The sequence below is a fragment of the Pelodiscus sinensis genome, chromosome 22, assembly GCF_049634645.1.
Source record: "Pelodiscus sinensis isolate JC-2024 chromosome 22, ASM4963464v1, whole genome shotgun sequence".
Taxonomy (NCBI): Eukaryota; Metazoa; Chordata; order Testudines; family Trionychidae; genus Pelodiscus; species Pelodiscus sinensis.
The window spans coordinates 22,879,908-22,904,247 of NC_134732.1; the positions used below are offsets into that span (position 1 = coordinate 22,879,908).

The 24,340-nt window shown below is 61.1% G+C and overlaps 1 protein-coding gene across 10 annotated transcripts in view; it reads right to left on the bottom strand.

Moving 5' to 3' along the window:
* Positions 1–7,037: 7,037 nt before the first annotated feature.
* The window catches only part of GPSM1 (G protein signaling modulator 1), a 162,867-nt gene continuing 145,564 nt past the window's right edge, over positions 7,038–24,340 (bottom strand). For 4 of the 10 annotated variants that reach the window (XM_075905594.1, XM_075905600.1, XM_075905599.1 and 1 more), the window contains 3 exons: positions 15,471–15,630; positions 10,437–10,645; positions 7,038–9,495 (listed from right to left, as the gene is read on the bottom strand). In XM_075905594.1, coding sequence (XP_075761709.1) covers positions 9,283–9,495; positions 10,437–10,645; positions 15,471–15,630 — 582 coding nt within the window. In that variant the 3' untranslated portion in view covers positions 7,038–9,282. The remainder of the gene's footprint in view (positions 9,496–10,436; positions 10,646–15,470; positions 15,631–24,340) is intronic. The other 6 variants (XM_075905595.1, XM_075905597.1, XM_075905598.1 and 3 more) reach the window with 3 other exon arrangements.

The window sequence follows — 24,340 nt, forward strand, 5'->3', positions numbered from 1 at the left end:
TTTTTCACAGCTGGGATTGTCGTCGCTCTTGCACGTGCAAGTGATTTGAAAACTAGCCTCATTTTTTAAATGACACTAGGGCTATGTCTACACTCGCGGCTTCTTGCGTGAGAAATATGCAAATGAGGCTAAGCGTGGAATATTGCCGAGCCTCATTTGCATACCTAATGAGCTGCCATGTTTGCAGAAAAGGCTCTTGTACGGAAGGAGCTGTCTACACTGCCCCTTCTTTGCAAGAAAAACCCTCTTGCACAAGGCCGCTACGCAGATTATTTTCAGGAATCACAGCCTTGCGCAATAGGGTTTTTATTGCGCAAGAAGGGGCAGTGTAGACAGCTCCTGGCACAAGAGCCTCTTCTGCAAAAATGGCAGCTCATTAGGTATGCTAATGAGGCTCGGCGATATTCCACGCTTAGCCTCAGTTACATATTTCTCGCACAAGAAGCCACGAGTGTAGACATCGCTTAGGAGTCCTGCCTGGTTCTCTTGTTCCAAGCCTGGAACTGGTTGGTCTTTGTTAAGGTGTTTGGGTCCTGAGGAGCAAAGCACCGCCCACTGCATTAGTGCCTTTTAGCAGCATCGTGCTGTTCTCATCTGTTTTTCCGTTAAAAGCATTTGTGAAAAGAGCGTCTAGATTGGCACGGACACTTTTCTGCAAAAGCACTTTTTGCAGAAAAGCGTCCATGGCCAATCTAGATGCGGTTTTGCACAAGAAGCCCCGATCGCCATTTTCACCATCAGGGCTTTTTGCCCAAAACGGTTCTCAACTGTCTACACTGGCTCTCTTGTGCAAATGCTTTTTCCCGAACAGGAGAGTCATTGTATTTGCAGAAGAACACTGACAATCTTACATGAGATCGTCAGTGTTCTTGCACAAATTCAAAGCGGCCGGTGTAGACAGCTGGCAAGTTTTTCCGCAAAAGCGGCTGCTTTTGTGGAAAAACTTGCCAGTCTAGACGCAGCCTGTTAGTCTAAACTAACAATGACTAAGGCGGTGAAGAGCTTCTGAGGCCTCAAAGCCAATAGGAATTGAATGCCTCTGAAAATCAAGCCATAAGTTAAGTTTTATTTAGTTATAGGCCAGGACTCCACCGTGGTAGCTTTTGTAAGCTCCACAACAATGTTGCTGTAGGGTCTTCCATGCTTTCTGTGTGCTGGATTGGATTTGACTGGCCTGTTCCAGAAACGCTCTAGGAAGAGATGTATCTATTTGCATGGCAGAGAAGTTAATTGGGCAAGAAAATCCACTATTGACAGAAGCAAATTGCAGAGAAGCCTGAATTGGTATTTCGATTGCTAGTGAATATATTGCTGTTCTCCCTTTGTTTTCCTGCCTCCTTATATCTAGGGCAAGGAACTTTTTTGGGGCAGGAGCTGCTGACCCACAGGAAAGTCAGTCGGGCTGCACACAAGTAAGAAGCAAAAAAACTCCAAACCAAGCAACCCCTCACTGACCTGACCTCAAGTAAGGAGGAGAAAGATACTTCCCACATGATGGCACACCAGAGCCTAGGGGGGCTCAGGCCCCACAGGGGGGACAGCAGAGGGGCTGGAATAGCAGCACAGGCTCCCCAATAGGGGGGGCTGGAGCCTGGGGACCCAGATCCAGGGGCTGCCCCTGGACCTTAGGTCCCCACCCCGCCTTATATGACAGTTCTGGGCACGTTGCAGTTTGAGGCACCAGCTATTTGCTTGGCCCCTGTGACGTTGAGTTGATGGTTTGGTTAGAAGGCAGCGCGGGGCCCCAATCGTGCCACGCAGGGGAGTCGGGGCGCACGAGCCCGTCTAACCACTAGGCAGCACTGCCTCCCCCGCAGCACACGCGCGTTTGGAGCCGTGGCGCTCGCAGGGAGGCGGGACGCGGCGGAGCCGGCACAGGCTGGATGCTCGTCGCGGCTCCGGGGGGGCAGCTGGAGCCGGGCTCCGGACTCTGCCCCCCTGCCCGCGGCGGGCTGCGCTGGGCGCCGCCCCCTTGCAAACCGGGGGGGGGGGGCGCAGATGGCCGAGGCAGGTGCAGAGCCGCGGGGTGGGGCTGCCCTGGGGGCTCACCTGTGCAGGGGGGAGGCGGGGGCTGTGGGGAGCTCGCGCAGCAGCCGGGGGCGCCCCAGCATTGTGGGGGGGGCGCGGTGGCTCCAACCACCCATGGGGCGGGCCCCCCAAAGTGGGTCGCAGCTGGGGGCGCAAAGGATCACGTGGGCCCCACACGGTGTGGGCGGGAGGGGCTGGGGCTCGCAGGGGGGGGGTCTGGCAGCAGCCCCCCCCCCCCGCACTGCGTAGAAAGCGGCTACCTATGAGACGGTGCTACTTAGGGGGCACTGGGCGTGCGCCGTAGCTCGGCTGAAGCCCCTGCCCTTCGCCCTGCCCCCTTTTTGCAAGAAATCTGCAAAAAAAAAGAAAGTTTTTGCAAATTTCTTGCTAAAAGGGGTACCAAGGGGAAGAGGGGGGCGCAGGGGGGGTGCAGCGGCTGCAGGCAGATTAGACGCGGTGCTGGGGCGAGGCAGGGGGCAGATCCTCAGCACAGGCAGGGCAGGAGGGGTAAAAACAGCCCCCCCCCCCGTGGGAATGAAGCGCCAGTTACGGGGGGGGGGGGGGGGAGGGGACTGTTTACATTTGCTTAACCCTGCTTTTGTATCACGGATTCCACTCCGAACAGGGGACACGCTTGGCATGACGTCACAATGGACGTCACAATCGACATCCCATCGGATTTAGACAATACCCAACATTTCTACTTTCTCAAAGCTCCAATACTGGACTGTCCGGATCCAAACCGACCCCCGGCAGCCCTCGGCATTAGACTTAGGGCAGCCTAGAAAGGGAGGGGCGCTCGCCAGGCCCCTGGGTTGTGAGTTCAATCCTCGCAGAGGCCATTTGGGGCAAAAATGTGTCAGGGATGGTGCTTGGTCCCGCTGTGAGGGCAGGGGCTGGACTCGATGACCTCGAGGTCCCTTCCAGTTCTGGGGGATAAGCAACCTCCATTATATATTTTAAACTCCCCCTCCGCCCCCAGGGGATTCTGTGCCAGAGCATCATGGCCCTGGTCCCCTAGAAGTCTTTCCAGAGAGCCCCTCGCCCTGGCTGCAGGCTGAGCCCCGCCCGCCCGGGACACGAGAACTGCCGAGCCCCCTTCTCTTCAGCACAGGCCCTTGGCGCCCAGTTCCCCCCGCCGCCGCACCTCTGCTGGGACCTTCCACCCCCCCGGTGGGGTTTGCTCGCCCGCTTGGGCGGCTCTTGGCGGGACTCCACTTGGCCCGGCGGCCCCCGGTGGTGCGTATGGGCAGCGTGTGCCCGTCCCCCTGGGCGCTGCTGCTGGGGGGATCAGCCCCAGTCGCCACGTCTGTCGCCTGCAGTGGGGAGCTAAGTCCTGCCCAGTTGAGATCCCCCCCCCCCCCCCCCCCCCGGCACTGGGCGCTGTACGGAGTCCATCTCTGCCCCGACGGGCTTGCTTATAAAAAGAAACAAAGGGGTGGGGGAGGGAAAGGAAGTGCTTTTACCCCTCCCCCCTCCCCCCCCCAGTAACAGGGGAAACTGAGGCATGGAGCAACTCGGTGAGTTGCCCGGCCTCACACGGAGAGTCTGTGGCACTGCCTAGAACTGAACCCAGAGCTCCACAGCCCAGCCACCCCCCCTTGCCCCCACCCCCCAGAGGAGCCTGGCTAACAGGAAGGATCAGGGGCTCAAAGCCAGGTATCGCAGCGTCCCGCGCCCGGCCCCAGGAGGCTGCATCGCCCCGGTGTGACCCGCTGCTGTGCTAGCCTGTGACCTTGGCAGGGAACTGCCTGTCGGCCTGTCAGGCCCTGGCCCCCCCTGGACCCCCCGCCATGCTTGTCTATCGGCTCCTCTCAGCCTGACACCAGGGTGGGGGGACGGTAGCAGAGGGCCGGCTGGGCCTGCTCACGCCTGCACCAGCTGCCCTGCCCCCCCCCCCCGCCACCCAGCGCCCAGCTCCCCCTCCGCTGCTGCAAACCGAAGTGGCTCCGAAGGCAGCGGTGCCGGGCGACTCGCTCCAGCCGGGGAGGGGCCCAGAGCCCTAAAAGCCTTAGGGAGGGGCTGTTAGATGCGTTTAGCCTCCCCCCCCCCCCCCCCCCCCCCCCCCCCCCAGGAACCAGTGCTAATGCCCCAGCACAGCCCTGGAGGGTGAACGCTCTGCCCGCTGGCCTGGCCGTCTGCGGCGCCCGACGGCACCGGCAACAGGACCCGCGTCAGCCCGTGTGCGCTGGGTACCTGGGTCCCACCTCTCTGGAACTGGACTGGCGGGGGAGTCCTGGAGGGGCTGCTTCCCTGGAGGGGGTGGGGGCGGGGGCTCCCTGAAGGGCTGTATTGTGCCCAGCAGTAGGGGGAACGTGCCTTGCGAGCTGCAGGTGAAACACCCTGGGTAAGCGCTAGGGGGCGACAGGGACCCGTCTTTGGGTTGAGGGGCTGCTGCCCCAGTCGGGGGCGGGGAGGGGGAGCTGCACACGAGACCCGAGGGTGGGCCAGGCTGGTAGGTTGTATGAACCCCCCCAACCACGGCTGTGGGGTGGGGCGAAACACGAGGGGTTCAGACTGTTGGGTGGGGGGCTGCTGGGCAGCGGGATCGGAGCCGGCCAGGGTGTGTGTGCAGGAGCAAAGGGGGGGGGACACGGGGGAGCTGGGTGGGAGGCGATGCAGGAGCAAAGGGGGGTGCATGGCCTGGGCAGGAGGTAGGCATCAGGCGCAAAGTGGGGTGGGGGGGGCTGGCGGGGGGGGTGGGAGGCTGCAGGAGCGGGCTAGAGGCTGCGGGGGCTGGGTGCCCAGTGCCGGGGGGGGGGGGGCAGCCTGAACTTTGGGGGCCAGATCAGGCAAGTCGGGGTCCAGATTCGCCCCCCCCCCCGGGCCGTAGGTTGCCCACCCTCGCACGAGGGATTGATTGGTGCAAAGGGTTGTGCAGCCCTCCTGTTATACCCGCTTTGCCCAGCAGGTGTCGCCCTGGCAGAGCCCTCAGCCGGGCAGTGCAGGGGGCTGCCAGCCTGGGAACCTTAGGAGCTGGGGGGGGGGGGGGGGGGCTGTGGATGCCCTGGATACTCCCCCCCCCATGGACGGACAGACAGACGGCTTCTCTCCACCCCTTAGCCCCAGCGGCAGCATCCACTGGGCCTTGGCGACCCAGCCCCCCCCCGCGCTGCAGCCACCCCCCCACGGCCAGTCTAGGAAGAACACGACAGTGACAGCCGCACGGGTGGGGGGGGCCGCCTGGTTCCTCGGAGGAGCCGTCGCACGCTTCTCTTGCACCACGTCAATCCGTGCAAGGCTCCCACGCTGGTGAGCGAGGCCGGGGCCAGGGCCGGGGTCTGGCCCGTGGTAGCTCTTGGGCGACCGTGGGGCCAGGAGGCCGAGCCCTACACACCCAGGGATTGCTGCAGCTGTAGCCGGGCAGGGAGGGGCCACGCGGAGGTAGGGCTGGAAAAGGGTCCCCAGTTAGCATGAGGCTTACCGGGTAACTGGGGGGGCCGGCCAGGCCGGAGCAGCCCCGGCTGCATTGGGTCAGCCAGCAGGACCCGGGTCGTGTTGGGCCGAAGTAGCCCGCTAAGGGAATCGTTTCACCGGTTAGCTGTAGTACCAGCTGTTTACAGCCCCCGGGAATGTTAGAATCCCCCCCCCCCCACACACACACTGGGGTGGCGCAGTGGCCGGACAGACAGCAGGTCATTTGTGGGGAGAGCCGGGGGGGGGGTGCGAAGCCGGGGTAAGACCGGGCTCGTGGGGGAGGGGGCTGCATCGGGGAAAATGCTCCTAGCCCCCGCCAACCAGGCGGCTCCACCGCCCTTCCGCCGCCAGCACGTCTGTGGGGCCGTAACCCGAGCGCCCTGACATTCCAGTCACCTTCCCTCGGCCTGCACTACACGACCGCCCTTGAACCCCCCGTGGGCCCCCCACGTCCACTTGCCCAGAGCCTCTGGTCCATCTTGGCAGAGACATTGTTTCCCCTGCTGCTCTCGTCCAAAACCTCCCCGGAGTTGCTGCCTTCCTCCCCAGAAGCAGTCGCATTTCCTGGCACTGCTGGGCCGGAGAACAACGGGTCCCAGCCCAGCACACAGGCGGCTCTGAGCCTCCACAGCCGGGCCCGGCCTTGCTGAGCGCCCCCCTCCCCCCCCCGCGTGTAGAGGAGCTGGGGGGCTCCCCGTTCCAGGGCCGGGAGTCAGTGCAGAAAGCCAACCCCACCCCCCCTTCTCTTAGCCCCCCCCAGGGCTGGCGAACCCCTGCCCCAGAGCCTGCAGCTTTGGTCCAGGTTCCCCCTTGGCCCGGCAGGAGCAGCGCTGCTGTGGGGCCCCTGAGCGGGGCTCCTAGGTGCTGGCATTGGGGGGGGGCGGGTGTCCATTCTATCAAGGGGTTACAGCTTGGTTTAGCGGATCAGCCCCCCCTGCACTGCCCTGATCTCAGCCCCCTGCCCCCCTCACAGGAGGGGAAACTCCACCGTGCCTGAGGAGGGACTAACCTCGGCCAGCCCCCACGTCTGCCACCTGCCTCCCCGCAGCCTCGGCACCGCCAGGTTTCTCGCTGTGCGAGCTCCCCCGGCCCTGCCGCTCCCCTTCAGCGCAGCGGAGCCGACAGATTCGCCCTCGCCCTGCCTACCCGGGCAGCCCTCCGCACTGGCAGGAGCGCGCCGCGCAGGGCTCCGGCAGCGATGTACAGGATCTGGGACTGCCCTCCTCCCCAGAAGCAGTCGCATTTTGCAGGCCTGCTTCAGGGGCTCTCCGGGCCGTAGGGGGGGGCTCGCTGTAAGGCGGGTGGGCCCTGTACTTACCCCAGTTTCTGCTTCATGTCTCTAGCTTGCCTTCTCCGTGGGGCTCCTCAACGGCCCCCAGCCTCCTCGTTAGCAGCCCAGCGCGCCCAGGGGCTGGCGTGTGGGTCTCCGCACCCAGCCGCGGGGGCTGCCCTCAGCGCCACCGCCAACGCCACCCGCTCCGTGCTGAAAGCTGAAGGACGGCGCGTGTCCCACGGCTGACGCAAGCCAGCAGAAGGCGGCCGCCCCAGGGAGCCCCCCCCCCCGTCATTCTGGTGCCACTGCTGGCCTTCGGCGCGCCCGCCCCGGCAGACGCTGAGCACCGGAGAGGAGCGAGAGGCCAGCGTGGCAGGCGGGCGGAATCGCCGTGGCACCCCCCTGGCTGGGCAGGCTGCCTGCCCGAGGGAGGCGTGCGGGCCTGGGAGCTGGCGTGAGAAAGCGGCTCAGCGGCAGCCCCCGACCCTTTGTCCTGGGACAGCGGCGCAGTCGAGGGAGGGGGCTCGGCTCCGTGCGCCCCTCACCTGGGGCTGGATCGCACCGGGGGAGGGGCTGCCTGTCGGGGGAGGGCTGCTCGCCGTGGGACACTCTGGCACCTCGCAGCCAGCCTCAGCCGCCCTGCCACGGCCCAGCCCTAGCTCCAACCCTGGCCCTTGGCCCGTTCCTGCGCCCTGGGAGCCCTGCCGCAGGGGCTGGGGGTCCGCCCTGAACGCCCCACGCAGAGGGGAGGCTGCGAGCGCTTGCTCCTGGACTGCCCCCGAGCGCCTCTCCCCCCACCCCTGGTTCCTCCCTCTGGGGCTGGGAGTGCTGAGCCCGGGGGGGGGTGCCGGGGGGGCTTGTGACGAATCAGGACGTTCCGCTGGAAGTTTGGACCACAAGTGTTTATTAAGCACGACCCCTTCCCCGCCCCCCCGCGCCCGACGCCCGTCTATATATTAAATCATTTGGCAGGTTATTTCTGAAGGAAAACCCAAGTACCGGGTGCGTGGAAACCCCCCTTCGAACGACGTTAGCAACTGCACACGTGAAAAATAAATACGCTCGGACATTCAAGTAGATGGCAAAGACGTCAGGCGGCCGCAAGCTGAGCCCCCGCCGCAGTGGGGGGCCCTGGAGGCACAAATCCACCACCAGGGCTGGGCGCTCAAGGCGGCCTCTTGCCCCCCCATCGGCGCTGGCGCCCTCAGTGAACACGGCCTCCGCAGGGGGCCTTGCAGGGCAGAGCAAGGGGGCAGCACCGAGGGGGATGCTACCTGCTCCCAGCTGGGACCGGGGCGCAGGGCAGGTGCCGTTGAGCTGGCCGGAGGGGCTCGCCGCTGGACCTCTTCCACGGAGAACCCTCCGCTCCGCCGCGGGGGCAGTGGGGCGCAGGGACGGGCCCGGGGGAGATTCAGGAGCTGGCCAGGCCCAAGGCAGGCCCGGTGCAGCTCCGCCCCGCCAGGCCCCGCTGCAACGCGGCACCCTCGGCCCAGCAAAGCGGGGGAGCAGCAGAGCCGCCTTCGGGGAGGGCTCAGGGGCTTGTTTCTCAGTCCCCACCCCAGTCTGCCCCTTCCCTGGGTGCTCCCCTCACTGCCAGTAGCTGCTGGGGTGTTTGTGTAGGGCCTGCCAGGCTGGAGGCCCCTCGCTACGCGGGGAGGAGGAAGGAGCGGGTGAAGCCGGGGGCCGTGCGCGAGGCCGGCTCAGCGTGTCGAGGGTGGTGAAGGGGGCCGCAGGGCCAGGCCTGGGGCTCCCGCTGCACCCCGGATTAGCCCCGGCTGCTTTGCCTCACACCTGGCCTTTTGGCCGTGAGCCCCGGGGGGCCAGAGCTCGGTCCCACAGGCCAGCAGCTGGAGGGGCAGCACCAGGGATTCCGGGGACCTGGGCTCCCACATCGAGCAGCCCCACAGCGCCCGGCCCCGGAGGCTCCCCAGGGGGCCACGCCTGTGCTAGCTGCAGCCTCCTGGGCAAGCTTCAGGGGCTGCTCCGTTTGCAGAGAGACATTGCCAGGCGCAGGGGCAGCTGACTGGGGCTCACGCGGCGGCATGGGAACGGTGCCAGGGCACCCCTGAGCAAGGCCTGGCAGAATCCAGCTCCCCTGGCTCCTGCTGTGCCCCTGGCGAGGGAGGAGGGAGAAGTCCAGAGAAGAGAGACGGTGGCAGAAATAAAATACATCGCGGGTGGGGCCCTGCAGCCTGGGGGCGAGGGAGGCTCTAACTTCTGGCCCCTTCAGCGTCTCCAGGGTCGCCCCCTGCCTCCAGCAAAGGGCCCCAGCCCAGCCAGACGCCTCTCCCCCCACCGAGCTGCGCATCAGCCACTTCTCCAGCTACCTCCCTGGCACGTGCCCTGGGCCGCCGGCCCCCAGCCTGGCGGGAGCCGTGCCGTTGGGCTGGCGCCCAGTCCTCCTTTGCCTGTAAAAAGCCGTATAGAAAAAACTGTCCCTGGCCCCTCGTCCAAGGAAAGACACCCCCAAAGGGGCAGGAGACCCCCCCCGCCCCCTCCACACCCCCGCTTCGCCGGGCAGAGCGGCTCCGCCCTGGGGAACGTCCGCCGTGGAGCAGCCGGGCTCAGCACTGCTTTCCTCCACGCGCCCCCGTTCTTAGCTGGAAGCTGGGTGGCTGCTGCTGCTCCTCCTGGGCCGAAGCCAGATCCACCCGCTGCTCGTCCATGCGCTTGGCCTGGACGCGCTGGATGAGGCTGAAGAAGTCCTCGTCGGGCATGGTGGGGCCGCGAGGGACGGCGTCCGGCGGGGCGCAGCGCTGGTCGTCGATCCGGGACGACTGGCCCGGCCCAGGGGAGAGGAGAAACGGGCGTTAGAAACGGGGGTGCCTCCGGGGCTGGCGTTAGCCTGCGGGGGGCACAGTGAGCTCCCTGCGGAGCCACAAGGAGCTGGCGAGACTCCCACCCTGGGCCCAAGGCCACCAGGGCGGGGAGGGGCTTGTCATGGCAAAAGGCTTTGGAGTGAGCTGGCATGGATCATAGAACGCCAGGGCGGGCAGAGACCTCAGGAGCCAGAGTCCAGCCCCCCGCCCAAGGCAGGACCAACCCCAATTCAATCAGCCCAGCCGGGGCTTTGTCAGGCCGGGACTTCAACACCCCTAGGGATGGAGATGCCCCCCCTCCCTAGGGAACCCAGCCCCACCCGCCTAGGGAAATCGTTTCTCCTAATCTCCAACCGAGACCTCTCCCCCTGCAACTTGGGACCCTTGCTCCTCAGTCTGCCACCCCGAGAGCAGCCTCGCTCCAGCCTCTTTGGAACCTCCCTGCAGGGAGTTGCAGGCTGCTCTCCAACCCCCCTGGCCCTGGAAGCGGAGAGAACAATCAGACGGCCCAGGCGTGGTCGGGGCGAGCTGCTTGGAACGCCGTGTCGGGGGCCCGAGGTGAACGTGCGCGGGCAGTAGGCAGATCCGTCTACCCCATCCGCTCCCGGGGCGCCTGTTCCTTCTCTAACGTAAGCCACAAGCGCCAGCCCCTTCATCATTTTTGTTGCCCTCCGCTGGCCTCTCTCCAATGCGTCCACGTGGGGGGGCCGCACTACTCCAGATGTGGCCTCCCCAGCGCCGAATAAAGGGGAATGATCACTTCTCTGGATCTGCTGGCAACGCTCCTCCTAATGCCCCCAATATGCCATTAGCCTTCTAGGCTACAAGGACACCCAGGTGCGGCCCCAGGAGCAGCGGGCTTTGGCCCCCGGGGGCGGTGCAGCGAGCAAGCTGCTTACCTGGCACTTCATCAGCATGTTGAAGAACTCGTCCCCTGGCTCCTGGGCATCCCCCTCCATGCGCAGGTGCCCGAGGTTGTTGTGAGTGATGCGGAGGCCGGGCAGGCTGCCTACGCTGGCCCGCTGGTCATCCAGGCGCCGGCTCTGGGAGCTGGCGATGAGATCGAAGAACTCCTCGGTCTGCGGAGAGGCCATGAGCGAGGACTGAGCTGCAAGGGGAGCACAACAGCGTCAGTGCGGGGACGGGGCCCCAGCCTGCTGCTCAAACAGCCGCTCGCTCACCCCGCCGCGCCCCGAGACCGGGACGCCTGGGTGCTGCTCTGGGCTGCGATGCTGGCGCTGCACACGGTGGGGGTGGCTAGCCCCCCCCCCCCCCGCCTTTGTAAAGCACTTTACAAGGCCAAGCTCTACAGGCATCGTTATTAGCTAGTAAACGATCCCCTCTCTCAGGTGGGCAAGCCGAGGCAGCGCGAAGGCAGGTGATGTGCCCAAGGGCGCCCATCTAGTCAGTGGCAGAGCTGGGATTAGCCAGGTCTGTGCTCAGCCTCTCTCAGCAGGATGGCGATTTAAGATGCCCTTTTTTTTTGCCTCGCTTGATCTCTTAACGACCCCCCTCCCTGCAAAGAGTAACCTCATTTCCCTGCACCCAGCGGCTCCCCCGACCCACAGCGGGAGAGAAGCAAAGAGGCCTTTGGGTGGGGGGGCGGGAGGGGAAATGCAGCCAGTTCATCTAACTGCAAAGAACAATTGGCCACGACTTCGCTTTTAGAACAACGGGCCCGGCCTGGCCACCGACAACCCCTCTGTGCAGCGCCTGCCAGCAAACGTGGCTGCTACCCCGCGGCGAGCAAGCGTCTGTCGCTGTGAACTTCCCCTAGCAGTGCCACGTGGCCCTCCCGGGCTGGGCGTGCTAGAGTCCTTGCAAGCCGCGAGCTCTGTCGGCTCACAGTGGCTAGGGGCCCTCGGGGACAGACGCGAAGGCGGTTCGCAGCCGGAAGCCGGCCTGGGGAGCAGCGCGCTGCCTCGGTGGCATCAAACGAGCCTTTGCAAAGCTCAGGGGGGTGTTACTGCCTCGGCAGACACATCAACCGCCTCAGTGCCGCGCTGCACGGGCCTAGCGCCGCAGGCAGAAGGCAGCTGGCTTTCCGGGGGGACAGCATGAACGGCCACGCTCCCCCGGCGGAGGCACTTGGAGCACTAATTTGATCAGATAAGGAAAGAGCGATCTCTCCGGCGTGGCCTGCCAGGGAGGTAGCCAATCGCTAGCGTGCTGGCTGCATCACCAGCCCTTTGCCTGTACCATCCCGGGAGCAAAAACTGACCCCGCATCCTGTACATCATCCCCTCCCTCCCCCCCCCCCCACACACAGCTGCTGCAAAGTCCCGGGGTCCGGTCTGGCTCTCCGAGCAAAGAGCCGCGTTGCCCCAGGAGCGTAACTTCCGCCTCCCGCGCGGGAGAGCAATACTTGGTACGTGCCTCCGGCCGCTGGGGGCGCTGCCAGGCCAGTCGGGGTGTGAAGCCGCTGGCCCTGCTCTAGGCCATAGGGAGGGTAAGAAACGCGGCTTTCCACGCTCGGAGCCCCAGGCAGGATCGTGGCTCCACACGTGGCCCTTGCGGGCAGCAGCCGCCGGGACTTTAACAGGGTTCAAAGAGCGAGAGAGATTCATGGAGCTTAGGTCCAGCCTGGCTAAAATGCCTTTGCTGTCGACCGCGGAGCATCCAGATTACCGCGCTGAGCCGACAAACAGCTGATCGGCTCAGCGTGGCAGCCATTTCAATTTTAATGAAGCGGCGATGATTTCAATCGCTACTTCGTTTCCCTATGTTGGGTTGCCTAATCTACATGCCTCCGTCGCCAGAGGCATGTAGTCTGACACACCCTCAGAGTCCTGCCCCCCCGCCCTCCACCCACCCTGGGAGTGACCAGACAGCCAACGCAGGATGAGGGGCCACGGGAGGTGGGCTGGGTTGTGGAGTGGCTATGGGAATAGAGCGCGAGCCGCACGGGCGCCGGGGCATTGGCTTCAATGCTTTGCCCTTTTACCCCAGCGGGGAATCCGAGCCAGGACTTCCCCCCACCTTCCTTACCAGCACCCAGCACTCTGCTCCCAGCACGGGCACGCCCGGCCTTCCCTGACCCAGCTGGTGCGGACAGGCCGGCCTAGGAGCTGGCGTGTGAACAGGAGCAAACCCGTGGGAACCGGCGCGGAGGAGAGGGGGTGCGGAGAACCGAGCCGGCGGCCCAGCGTGCGGGCGAAGGGCCCTGCGGCTAAGAGCTCGCAGGCTGTGCTGCCAGTGCCCGTCGCGCTTGGCATGACCAGGTCTGGACGGCCCCCCGGCTGGCACCGCCGTGAACCTCAGGCAGGCGCCAGCTGCCAGAACCACTGCCCACCCTGCAAGAACAGCCGGCAGCGCCAAGAAAGCAGCCGGGGGGGGGGGGGGTTCCTTTCTGCTGCTGCTTGGAACGAACCATTTCCCCATAACGCAGAACGGGGGCAGGGAGCCTCTTTTGGGTGGGGGGCCACGGACCACAGAAAAATCCATCCGGGGGCTGCATAAAAGATCCTCCCTGACGCGGTGCCTGACCGGGGAGAAAGACCCTCCCCCGCATTCCCCTCGCACACCAGAGCCTGGGGGGCACAAGCTAGTGGATTCTGTGGGTTCTAGCCCCGTGGTGGGCAGTGAGGGGCCGGAGCGCCAGTGCAGCCTCCCCAATGCGGGGGGGGGCCCTGAGCCACGGGGGCCACATCTGTCCGTGGCGCCTGAGGTTCCCCACCACTGATGTACAAAATCCAACATGTTGACACCGGGCAAAGGGGGCCCAGTAAATAACTCTAATTAGGAACAACTCTCTCTCTCTCTCTCTAACAGAAACAACTACACACATGCACGCGCGCACTCGCGCACACACGCACGCACACATGCACGCACGCACTCGCACATGCACGCACGCACACATGCACGCACGCACTCGCACACACACGCACGCACACATGCACGCACGCACTCGCACACACACGCACGCACACATGCACGCACGCACTCGCACACACACGCACGCACTCGCACACACACGCACGCACTCGCACACACACGCACGCGCGCGCAGAAAAGCAGTTACCTGTCTACTACAGGACTTGAATAAAGACATTAATTGGTTAACACCTTACAAAGCCAACTTCCCCTGCCTTTAACCTCCACATTTTCACATCAAAGGCCATGAAGGGGACACAACCAGCCCACTTAATTAGCCTTATTAACACGGGTCCAACAATTGACAGGTACTACTTCTGCTATATATCTTGGTTTCTGTTATTTCCACTCCAGCTCATCTGAGCAAGTGGGTTTCACCCATGAAAGCGCACGATACTATATGTATTTTTGTTAGTCTCTAAGGTGCCACAGGACGACTCGTTTTTAAAGTTAGACTAACACAGCGACCCCGCTGAAACTTTCTAAATAGAAGTCAAACAGGTCATGTAGTTTTACTGTCTCAGCGATAGTGCAAATGAATTAAACAGCTGCATGTCTGACTTGTACTTTTATCGAGTGTCCTGCAATATTTGCAGTTGTCCTTAAAGCCTCCTGCTACGGATAAGTCAGGAGAATCTCAGCTTTCATTTAAAAACGGACACAAGGCCCAGACCCTCAAAAGGGATTGATTTTAACGAGACGCAGTGTCTAAATGCTGGCGACACAGTTTCTAGCCATCAGGATTGTGGAGAAAAGCTTCAACATACGAAGTGAAGACAGCGCAATAGCTCAGAAACCAGGAGCCAAATCTCCAGCCTCCCAAATTCACGTATTTATTAACGTGATGAGTTTTATTCCAGCCTTTTGCTCCTGACTTCTAGCTCGTGATTCTGGAACACCTGGGCTGGAAACAGCTGAGCGGCTGCTGGAATGTAGCACTCACCACAGCTGGGAGACTCACGCGGGTTTCTGCATCAGAAACATGCGAATCTTTCTAAACACGATGCTCCCGTCCTGTCTATTTTTAGGGTGAAAAAGCCGCCGGTGTCGGAGCCGGTGTGCACTCCTTGTCACCACACAGCCTGACCTGCTCAGCACTGCGTACCTCTTGCTGCTGCTGCGTATGCGGCGTGCCAGCTCTGGGTGCCAGGCTGCAACTCACACGTCTGCCGTCATTTTTACATCATCTTTTCCAGTGGGCTGGTTGTTCCGAACGGCAGAGTTTGATCAAAACCAGAGGGCACAAACAAAGCGCCGTGGAAATGGCTTTTAACACGAAGGGTTGGACACTTGTCTCTGCGACCACTGTGGCTTTCTAATTACTGTTTAAATGCAACGTCTCGTCACTGCCTTGCAAAATGGCCACGAAAACAGACCAGCCCAGGCATCCGATCTCCTTGTCTAGCCTTTCTATGGTGAGACCTTCTGCCATCTAGTTTCCACATAGTTTAGCTATCTATTCACCCGGCTACCTGTGATCTCCCTATAGTTATCCACCTATCCTTGCTCTGTGTGCGTCCTATGGTGTCTCTTTCTCCCCTGCATCTTTCATCACAGGATTGAAGCACCGAACAAAGTTAGACGCACAAAAACCAAACAGAGACGCCAGTGAAAAAAAACCAAACGGTCTTCGACTTGCCCATCAAAACACACAGCAAATGCCCCAGGCTTTTGCAAGACTGCTTGAACAATCAGTAATACTTAGCGCCTACAGCACGTTTCATCCGGACCAGGAAAGTGCATTGTCAACGCCTCCCCTTAAAAAGTTGAGTGTCAGGTGCTGAAAGTCACAAGCGTGGCTTAAAATATCATGATTATCTAGAGGGGCATTTTCGGGGTCTTTTTAGTTGTGTCTTGGTCCTCGAGCCGGGAGGGCTCCTCTTTTCAGGCTTTTCTCTGAAAGCAGGAAAGTTTTGAGTCTCACGTCATCCCCCTGACTCCGGGAGCTGGGGATTTAAAAGAAAACGCCAGCTATTGCAGGACTCAGTGTATCTTTACGAGACCTGGCAACACTGCAGCCATGCCATTGCCCTCACTAACAGGAGCTCCCAAATGCTTACAGATTCGTTCTTCCAGGGCAGGAACGGAGGTGGCGGCAGCCTCGGTAGCCTCTGTCTGGCTTTCTTCTAGCGGGCAGCGCTGGTCATCCATTCGGCTGCTCTGGAACTTGCTCAGCAGGTCAAAGAAGCATTCCTCGTCAGGAGGGGGCCGGCTGATTTTCTGCAAAGAAAGAAACCGGAAGAAATTGAGCAATCCAAAGCAACTCCTTGCCTCTGCAACTGTTGGCGTCCACACACGTTCCCTGCCCTGCCCTACGCCAAGCGGAGGCCCGATTTCCTGCTGCTCGGAGCTGCAGAGTGGAGTTGCCGGAGAGAGTCAGCGTTATTTGAATCGCTGCGTGGCTCCGCCCCCAGCCAGACGATAGGTTAGAGCAGTTTGGGGGCTGCTCTAAACTAAGGATGTTAAAATGCAGCTAATTGACTAGTCGACTAGACGATGGAATTTTCATCGACCAGTCAACAAGTCGATAGGCACTTCCCAGCAGGGCTCTTGTACATTTCAAAGCCATGGAGGCCAGGGTCAGCGGGGGACTCTCAGTCCCCCGCTGACCCCAGGCTCCATGCTATGGGCTCCCCTGCCCCTTTGAAACCACCACCTCCGCGTGATTCAAAGGGGCAGGGAGGGGAGTCCCCAGCTGATCCCAGTTCTGGGGAAATGCCGCAGCAAGAAAGACCAACCCCTCCCCGTGCCGTACACCCTGGCAGAGTTATCTTCCCCCAGGGCTTTATGTGCAAAGGTCCAAGGACTGCAGCGGCCACTGCTCCTTTCCGTTGCACCGAGGAAGCTGTGTGGCGAGCCGCTCCGCTAAATTATTCCGTCCTGCGCGCGCTGACCCCGGGAACGCTGGACGCCTTCCAAGCCGCCTTTGGCGGGGGCTGCGTTTCCAACCGCCCTCGGGGCTCCTAGCAATGGGCCGAAAGCTTGCCCTGCGCCGGAGCATCGTGAGCGCACGGAGGCGTTCTCGTCCAGCCCGCCAGGAGGGCACAGTGGCTGGGAGGCGAGGCTGGTTCTAAAGGAGCGATTCTGAGAGCGGGAGGGATTCCGTGGCCCGGCCACGGGAGAGGGGCTGGGTTCCTGAGCAGCCACGGGAAAGTGAGGGGAGTCAGCCCGTGGAAACAGAGCCATCCCTAGGATGTATGGACTATTAAACCGGTGCCCTGTGCCTGTCTGCAGCCGGGGGGAGCAAGGGCTTTTTTGAGCTGCGATTTTATAATCTCCAGCAAGCCACTGATGAAATATTTGAAAGCACACTTCAAACGAAGGCCCTGTCGGCTCTCCCGGTAAAGTCAAGAAACCGACCATGTAGACCTGGGGTTGGCAAAGGCCTGTGACGCTCATTACCGCTCGAACGGCTCTTTCCCAGGCTCGCCGCTCTGCTAAGCGCTCCGTCAGGCTTTGTCACTTTCTGGAGAACTACATCCCCGTTGGAGGGAGCAGGTGCCACGCAAGAGGCAGGAGGGTGGACGTGAAGACCCAGCGGTGCCCCAAATTTTGGGGCGCCCTACACAGCCGCCTATTCTACATGTGGCCGAGGAGGGCCCTGGCGTGGAAAGTTTAGCATCCTGAGAGGGGAAACTGAGGCGGAGCTCAGAGAGGGATACAGGATGCCAGCGAACAAGATGGGCCACTGGGAATCACACAGAACCCCGTCTGGTGTGCTGGCCCCGTCTCCCCTTTCTTCCTTTGCAAGCTTCTCAGCCCCGTCCGCAGAGACCGCCCGTGCGCCTCTCAAGCCAGCTAAATTTAGACTGCCATAAAGACCTCCACAATTGGAGCTTCCAAGCCTCCTTCCTTCGGTTCTGTTATCCGCAGGAGACCACTGGTTATAACAATCACCAGGCTGCAAATGCCACTCAATTACAGCTCTTCAGGAAAACAATTCCAGCAGGGGAGCCCAAATGAGCCCCTTTCGCCAGGCAGGGCTATATTTAAGCCGTGCGGGATATTAGATTTGCTTCCAAAGCCTCCGTGCACAAGCCCTGCGGCGTGCCCGAGTCCAGGCCAGACAGATGTGTTTTGCACGCCATTCCGAACACGCTGGGCTAATGGAGTAAACACAGAGTCCCCTCTTCCGCCCAGCCAAATGCAGCCGAAGCAGCAGATTTCTCGGAATTACTCAGAACTGAATGTAAAATTAGGAAATGAAAAGAGGCATCTGCCAGGCTCGGGGGGCTCCAACTGTGCTGGGGATGATCTGGTACAATCACACGGCCCAGTCATAGGCGACAGGAAGCAATGGATGACACCAGCGGGCAAGGACGACTCTCTGGTATCCACTCAGTGGCCCGTGTGCAGGGCCCTACGGTCACAGGACGGTAAAAACGGTAAATGTCATGATTTGTGCTATATCAGTCTGATGCAATTATAGGGGCCCAGACCCAAGGAGTTGGGGGGAGGGGTGTTCACTACTCCTACCCTGACTTCGCTGCTGCTGCTGGTGGCAGCGCTGCCTTCAGAGCTGGAGAGCGGTGGCTGCTGGCCGGGAGCCCAGCTCTGAAGGCAGCGCCCTGCCAGCCGCAAGGAAGGCCTAGTATGGTTTTGCCACCCTGCAGATGTGCCCTCAGTCAGCAGCCGCTATTCTCCAGCTGCCCAGCTCTGAAGGAAGCTTGGAAGCAAAGGGGGTGATACCGCAACCCCCTCCTAAAATAACCTTGTGACTTTCCTGCAACTCCCTTTCGGGTCAGTGCCCCCAGTCTGAGAAGCGCCGTCTCCCCCCGTGAAATCGGTGCGGTCCACGGCAAAAGCACAAAACCGGATTTTGCGGGGAGGGGGACCCATGTGATATGAGCTGGTGGCTGGAATGGAACGGCGGCACAAAACCGACGAGCGATCGTTTTTTATGAGTATTAAGAGGACCCAGCTCTACCAAGGTATTTTAGGCACCTCACTCCCACTGAAAGCAAAGGCCCCTGAAATCAGGGAGCGGAGGGGGCCTAAATATCGCGGAGGATCCGGTCCCCAGGGTGGTAGGCGGCACAGACACCCAGCCCGAGGAGGGGCGCGGCCCTGAGGCGGTTCTGACCTAAATGGACAAGTCAGGCGCAGGGTGGGCAAAGGGATGAGACCGAGGTGAGTGCTCTGCACACGGGGTGGCTGTGGCGGAGCCGGGGACTGACCTGTGCAGCCATCCGGGGGCTGCCCCGGCAGAGAGGCGATTAACAAGACGGCCCTGCCAACAACCCCTTTCTCTCCCCTGCTAGAGGTGGGTCCCTGCAGGCCAGGCCAGCGAGCGGGGCACTGTGGAGCCCTGCCCTGGAGAAAGGATTTTTAGTGCCCACGTTAGTGGCTCTCGAGCTGCACCCCGGCACAGCGTTCCCGGACCACAATCGAACCGGTGCGGGTCCAAGCTGAACAAGGCCGGGCCCTCGGGCGAGAGAGACAAGGTCACCCGGCGCTCGCTACCTGGCTGTGCCTAAGTCCATCTTACAGCCCCGCTTCTGCTGTGCGGCTTCTACACATGGCGCTGGCTTGTGTCCAGCTCACCCGCCCAGTTCCACTGGGCTGCGCGGGGATGGGCACCCCTGGAGCAGGACGGCTCTGGGAAGCACCAAGCAGGCTCGCAGCGCTCGGGGAGCTGGGGTGCACTCAAGAGACGTGGGGGACCCCAGGGAAGCCAGCTGGCTCCTGCTCCACAGTGCAATGCCCTGCTGGCGATTTGCTCTTGAATGCACCAGCAGCGCCTCAGACAGCCCTTCGAAGCTCTCCCCAGGCAACCCTTTGCTTTCTAGGCTTTCCAGAGCATCTCCAGACGTCAGCTCCTTTCTCCTCACAACGTCCCTGAGAGGCTGGCTGGATCTGTGCCCTGCGTTACGGACTGCAGCGCAGAGGGGTTAAGTGACTTGGCCAAGGTTGCACAGTGAGGCACTGGCAGGGCCAAGAAGAGAATCCAGGGCTATGTCTACACTCGCGGCTTCTTGCATGAGAAATGTGCAAACGAGGCTAAGCGTGGAATATCGCCCAGCCTCATTTGCATACCTAATGAGCCGCCATGTTTTTCAGAAGAGGCTCTTGCGCCAGAAGGAGCTGTCTACACTGCCCCTTCTTGCGCAAGAAAAACCCTCTTGCGCAAGGCTGCGACGCTGATTATTTTCAGGAATAACGGCCTTGCGCAAGAGGGCTTTTCTCGCACACGAAGGGGCAGGGTAGACAGCTCCTTCTGGCGCAAGAGCCTCTTCTGCAAAAATGGCGGCTCATTAGGTATGCAAATGAGGCTCGGCAATATTCCACGCTTAGCCTCGTTTGCACATTTCTTGCGCAAGAAGCCGCGAGTGTAGACATAGCTCAGGTGTCCTGGCTCCTAGTCCCCAGCTCTGATCTTCAGAATCTGCTTCTCCCACGGACCCGGGTTACAAGACGAAGTGTTGCCGTCTTCCTGGTCTTCGCTCATGCAGCCAAGTGCAGCTGCGTTTATTTTCTACCTAAAGCCCATCAACTCTCCCCATCACACTCCCCAGGACGGGGATTCCCACTAGAGGATACCACCACTGGGCTCCTAGCTTGGCCAGTGGAGGGGAACTCCTGGGCGAGGCAAAGCTTAGCTCACACTCCGCGTTACCTCCCGCACCCCGGCTGAGTGCTCTGCTTCTGGAGCGACTGCAGCCCCGTCCCAGGCAGGGAACAGGGCGAGCGGCAGAAAAATCAGCACCAAGGGAACTGGACGGATGCATTCAGCCTCCAGGCCTGGCCCTTTTAGCACAGGGTGCTGAAGACGGAGAGGGCAGCAGAGAGAGGCCTCAACTCATTCAAGATCTCAAGCAACGGCTGCCTAGCGGCAAGGACTCCGTGAATGTCAAGGGCACTGAGGTCAAGCCAGCAAAGCAAGAGAAGTCAGAGCTTGGCTCCTTTGCTGAGGCTGGGACGCCCGTCAGCTTCTCAGCAAACCTCGATGCTACAGGTTGTCCTTTGTGGAACCTAGTCTGGAGCAGGAGACGCTACCCAAGGATTCTGGCGTGGGCCCCTCTCCGGTCTAGCCCTTCGGAACAGGCGAAGGACGCTTGTGAGGAAGGGCAGCTCGGCTGTTTGCGAAGGAGATGGGAAAGCCCCAGAAGAGGGTTGCCACGATGGGGTTAAAGCCTTGGTTTTGGTTCAGTAAATGAAGAAAAATAATTTTCTCTTATGCTAAGCAAACCAGACGAGATACGCTCGCCTTCTATTTAGGGCATTGTCAAAATTAGCAACAGGCCAGGCATTGGAACATTAGCAATCTGGGAGCTGATCAGGGAGGGAGAGAAAAAAAAGTAACAACCCCCCCTTCCCTGTGCTAATAAAACGGAGAGTTGGGAAGCCAGCTTCTGAACCAATAATAGCGACACCCTGGAAATCAAAGCATGCTGGGGTTTAAACGGAGGACGTGCTGCATTTATTACAGTTCTGCTGCATCAGGTTGCGTGACCCACATTTCCAGCGGGAGAAGAAAGGCTGCTCTCAGCCACTTCGGTTCAGCGGGGTCGCCCCAGTGTAACCGGGAGTTGCCTTTGGCCTAGAGAAGGGCTCTGACTTCAGACGCGGAGACATCGGGGAAGCATCTGAGGGGAGGGAACATTAGGCTAGTGAGTGACGCCGTGCCCCGCAGAGAGCCGAGTTCAGAACTCGCCGGGGTGTGGAATACAACGAGCTCCTGGACACTGTCACAGAAGCATGGCGCCGCTTCCGGGGACCGGCAACCTCTGCTCACGCAGGGCCCAGGGGAGGGGATGTTGTGCCGGAGCCGAGGACGGGAAGAGCCAGCGGGGTGGTGCGGCGGGTGCGGGGACGGCATGGGAATGCTCAGGCAGGTTCCGAGAGGGAGGCACCGTTCCGGGATTCAGGGCTGGGCTAGCAGGGAGCATCGCAGGGCAGGGAACTCCGGAGAAAAGCCAGGGGTGCGGGTCAGGCTCCCGGGACACGGGCAGGGCGAGGCGGGGGGAGCGTTCGCACATTGCTGGCCCAAGCCAGTGCTATTTATCCCTCTCTTTCGTACGCATCCATCACCCAGTGAACCCCCCTTTCACAACACCTCCCACTGCGGCCGAGGGGCTCGCCCTGCCCCGGCTTTGCCCGGCACTGGCCCAGCACGTCTGTGATGAAAGTGCTAAAACCGGACTGTGCTCGGAGGGCTTGGCTCCCTCAGCCCTCCCCGCCTGCCCGGCCTCGGCCGAGGAGAGAGCCGGACTGACACAGTGCAGGCCGCAGGAGGGGTCGCCCTCAAGAGTGTGCGGATGCCATTTTGTAGCATTACAAAATATAGTGTTACAAAATGGCGCCCTCCATGCTGGGAAGTTGATCATGGGAACCCGTTGGGACCTGCCGCTCTCATCTGCAGGGCCGGTCCCCAGCGCCCCGGCTCTTTCATCCCTGAATTAGACCTTGTCTACGAGCGCCCTCAGCGGAACCATAACGATGAAAAATGAGATGAGCCCTTCCCAGGCAGCCTCCGTCCCAACCTGTTGTGAGAAGTCCTTGCCCTTCCCCAGTGACCTCTACAAGGCCGGCCGGCGAGGAGATGATAAATGAGCCTTCCCGACAGCAGACGGGCCTTTCTTGGGAGCGGCTCATCACTTATCTGCACAAGGCGCACCTGCGGCCCGGCGCAGCCCGGGGAAGCGTTGCCAACGAGACCGGCCAAGTGGGTCTGTGCTTCCCTAGATGGATTTCACATGGACGAAGTCTGGGGGGGAGGGGTACTGCCTTTATGGTAGGAAAGAAAATCTCTTCCTGCAGCAGGATCTCCCAGCGCTCGCTCAAACGCGGCCCCAGCTGGAACGAGGAACCCGCCTAAGCCAGGTTCTTTCTCCGCCCGCAGTTTGCAGTGTCTGCGGATTGATTCCCTCCACTAAAAGATGGTTTCTCCCCGCCAAAGCCTGCAGCGACTCCTTTCGCTGCGGGGCGAGCGGGGTCTCCTTTGGCGGGGGGTCCCGAGTGTTTCCCCAATCCACGAGGGCGGCCGCACTCCCGGGCGGGGTTCCAACCCTGTTGAGTGTGCCCCTGGGGAGTCATTACACTTAATTCCAGCACGAACGCTTAAGCGTATCGATTGAAAATCCACTTCCTCACCGCCTTGCCTGGGCACTTTGGAGATTGGTTTCCCACAAACATTTGTTCTAGTGAAGCCGCAGCACTCGAACACTCCCAGAACGGAAACACACCGGGGCGTGAGCACAACCGGAGCAAGCCCGTTTAAAGACTCGCACTCGCGGCAACTTTTTGAAAATGTGACTCACCCGTCTTCACTCACGATGCCCCGGGAGGTCAGTAACACCCCCGCCTCCTTTTTAGGGGTAACGGTGAGGCCAAGCGACTTGCCCAAGGCCGCATGGTAAAGCAGTGACAAATCTGGGAATGGGAACCCAAAGACCTTGATTCCCAGTGCCCAGGATGCCCAGTAACGAGTTACTGGTCCTGCTGATCAGATACAGAAAATGTCCACGTTTTACTTAGACTCGCAATCGGCAGTTTATCTTTCCGAACGCCCCGTTGCAGCATTGAGGGCCCAATGCAAAAATCCATCGATGTCAAAGGTCATCGGCTCAGGCCCTGGGTGTCTCTTTTGTGTTCAGAAACAAGCTTCAATTCCTGTCTCCCCCCCGCAGAGATTTATTTTGGTGTCAGGAGGGGCTGGTAGGAGGCCTGTTGTTGTTACTCTGTGGGGCTACGTCCAGAGCCGGCCCAAGCCACGGGCTGGCGTAGCTACCGCCCGGGGCGCCCCATTGTAGGGGGCGCCGTGCAGGGCTGCCAGGCCGGGCAGGGGCGGCACCACGCATGCCACGCTCCCGGGGCACACGAATGACATGGGCCGGCCCTGGCTATGTCTACACTACAGGCCTCTTGCACAGGAAGCGTTTTGCAGAAGAGATCTTCCGCAAAAACTTTTTGTGGCAGAGACCATCCACGTTGCAAAAGCGCATTAAAAAAACGATGGGCTTTTGTGCAAGAGAGAATCCACACTGCATGGCCGCTCTCTCGAAAGGAAGCGCTGATAGCTATCCACAGAACGGCCACCAGGGCCCCGGTGCTTTTTCCATTTTTTGTGCCAAAAACCCGTTGCCTGTCCCCGCACACCTTTTTGCGCAAGAACTCTTGTGCACAAGGGAGTTATTCCTCATAGGAGGAGGAATACCAACTCTGCCAAAACCTCTCTGTTCTTTCGTTTTACAAGTGCAAAAACGTGCTTGAGGTGTGGACGCGCCGCACGTTTTTGTGCAAAAACTCCGTAGTGTAGACCTAGCTTGGGAGACCCGAAGAAGGAGGCTGGGTCTCTCTTTCAGGAAGGGAAACTTTCCGAGGCGGCTCCTTTGCCTCTTCCGGGGACGGCAGGAAGCACATGAAAACCAGACGAGTGTTTATTAAGCTAAGGGGCTCCTGAAACAAAATATTCTGGGCTCAGCCAGGTGGCTGGGCCCTGAAGAGGAGATAAATTCCAGCTGGGCCTGTCACCCAGGACTGAAGCCCCCTCCATGTAGCTCTGCTACAAACCCTCTCTCCTCTTGCCCTCTGAACGCAAGGAAAATCCAGCGCGGAATGGAGCCATGGGCATGGTCGGGGGTGTCCTACTTGGTGAGAACAAGGTAGGATGGCCCCATGGGCTCCCCTCACGGAGCCTGAATTGGCTGGACCGGGCGAGATCTACCCAGCCAGCGGGGGGGGGGGGGCGCGGGGGGCTGCATTTGGCGAAAGTCACAGGCCCCCTCCGCTTCGTCGGACTGACATTTCATGCCACCCGGCTGCTCATCGGCGTGCAGAGCGGGCTGCAGAAACCCTGCCGCTCACCTGAAATAGGCCCCCCTCCTTTGAAGACATCCAGGCTTTTGCGAACGGCTTCCCCTAAGTGATCAGCAGGCCGCGCTCATCTGCTGTTTTGTAAGCAAGGTGGAGACAACACCAGCTGCTGTAC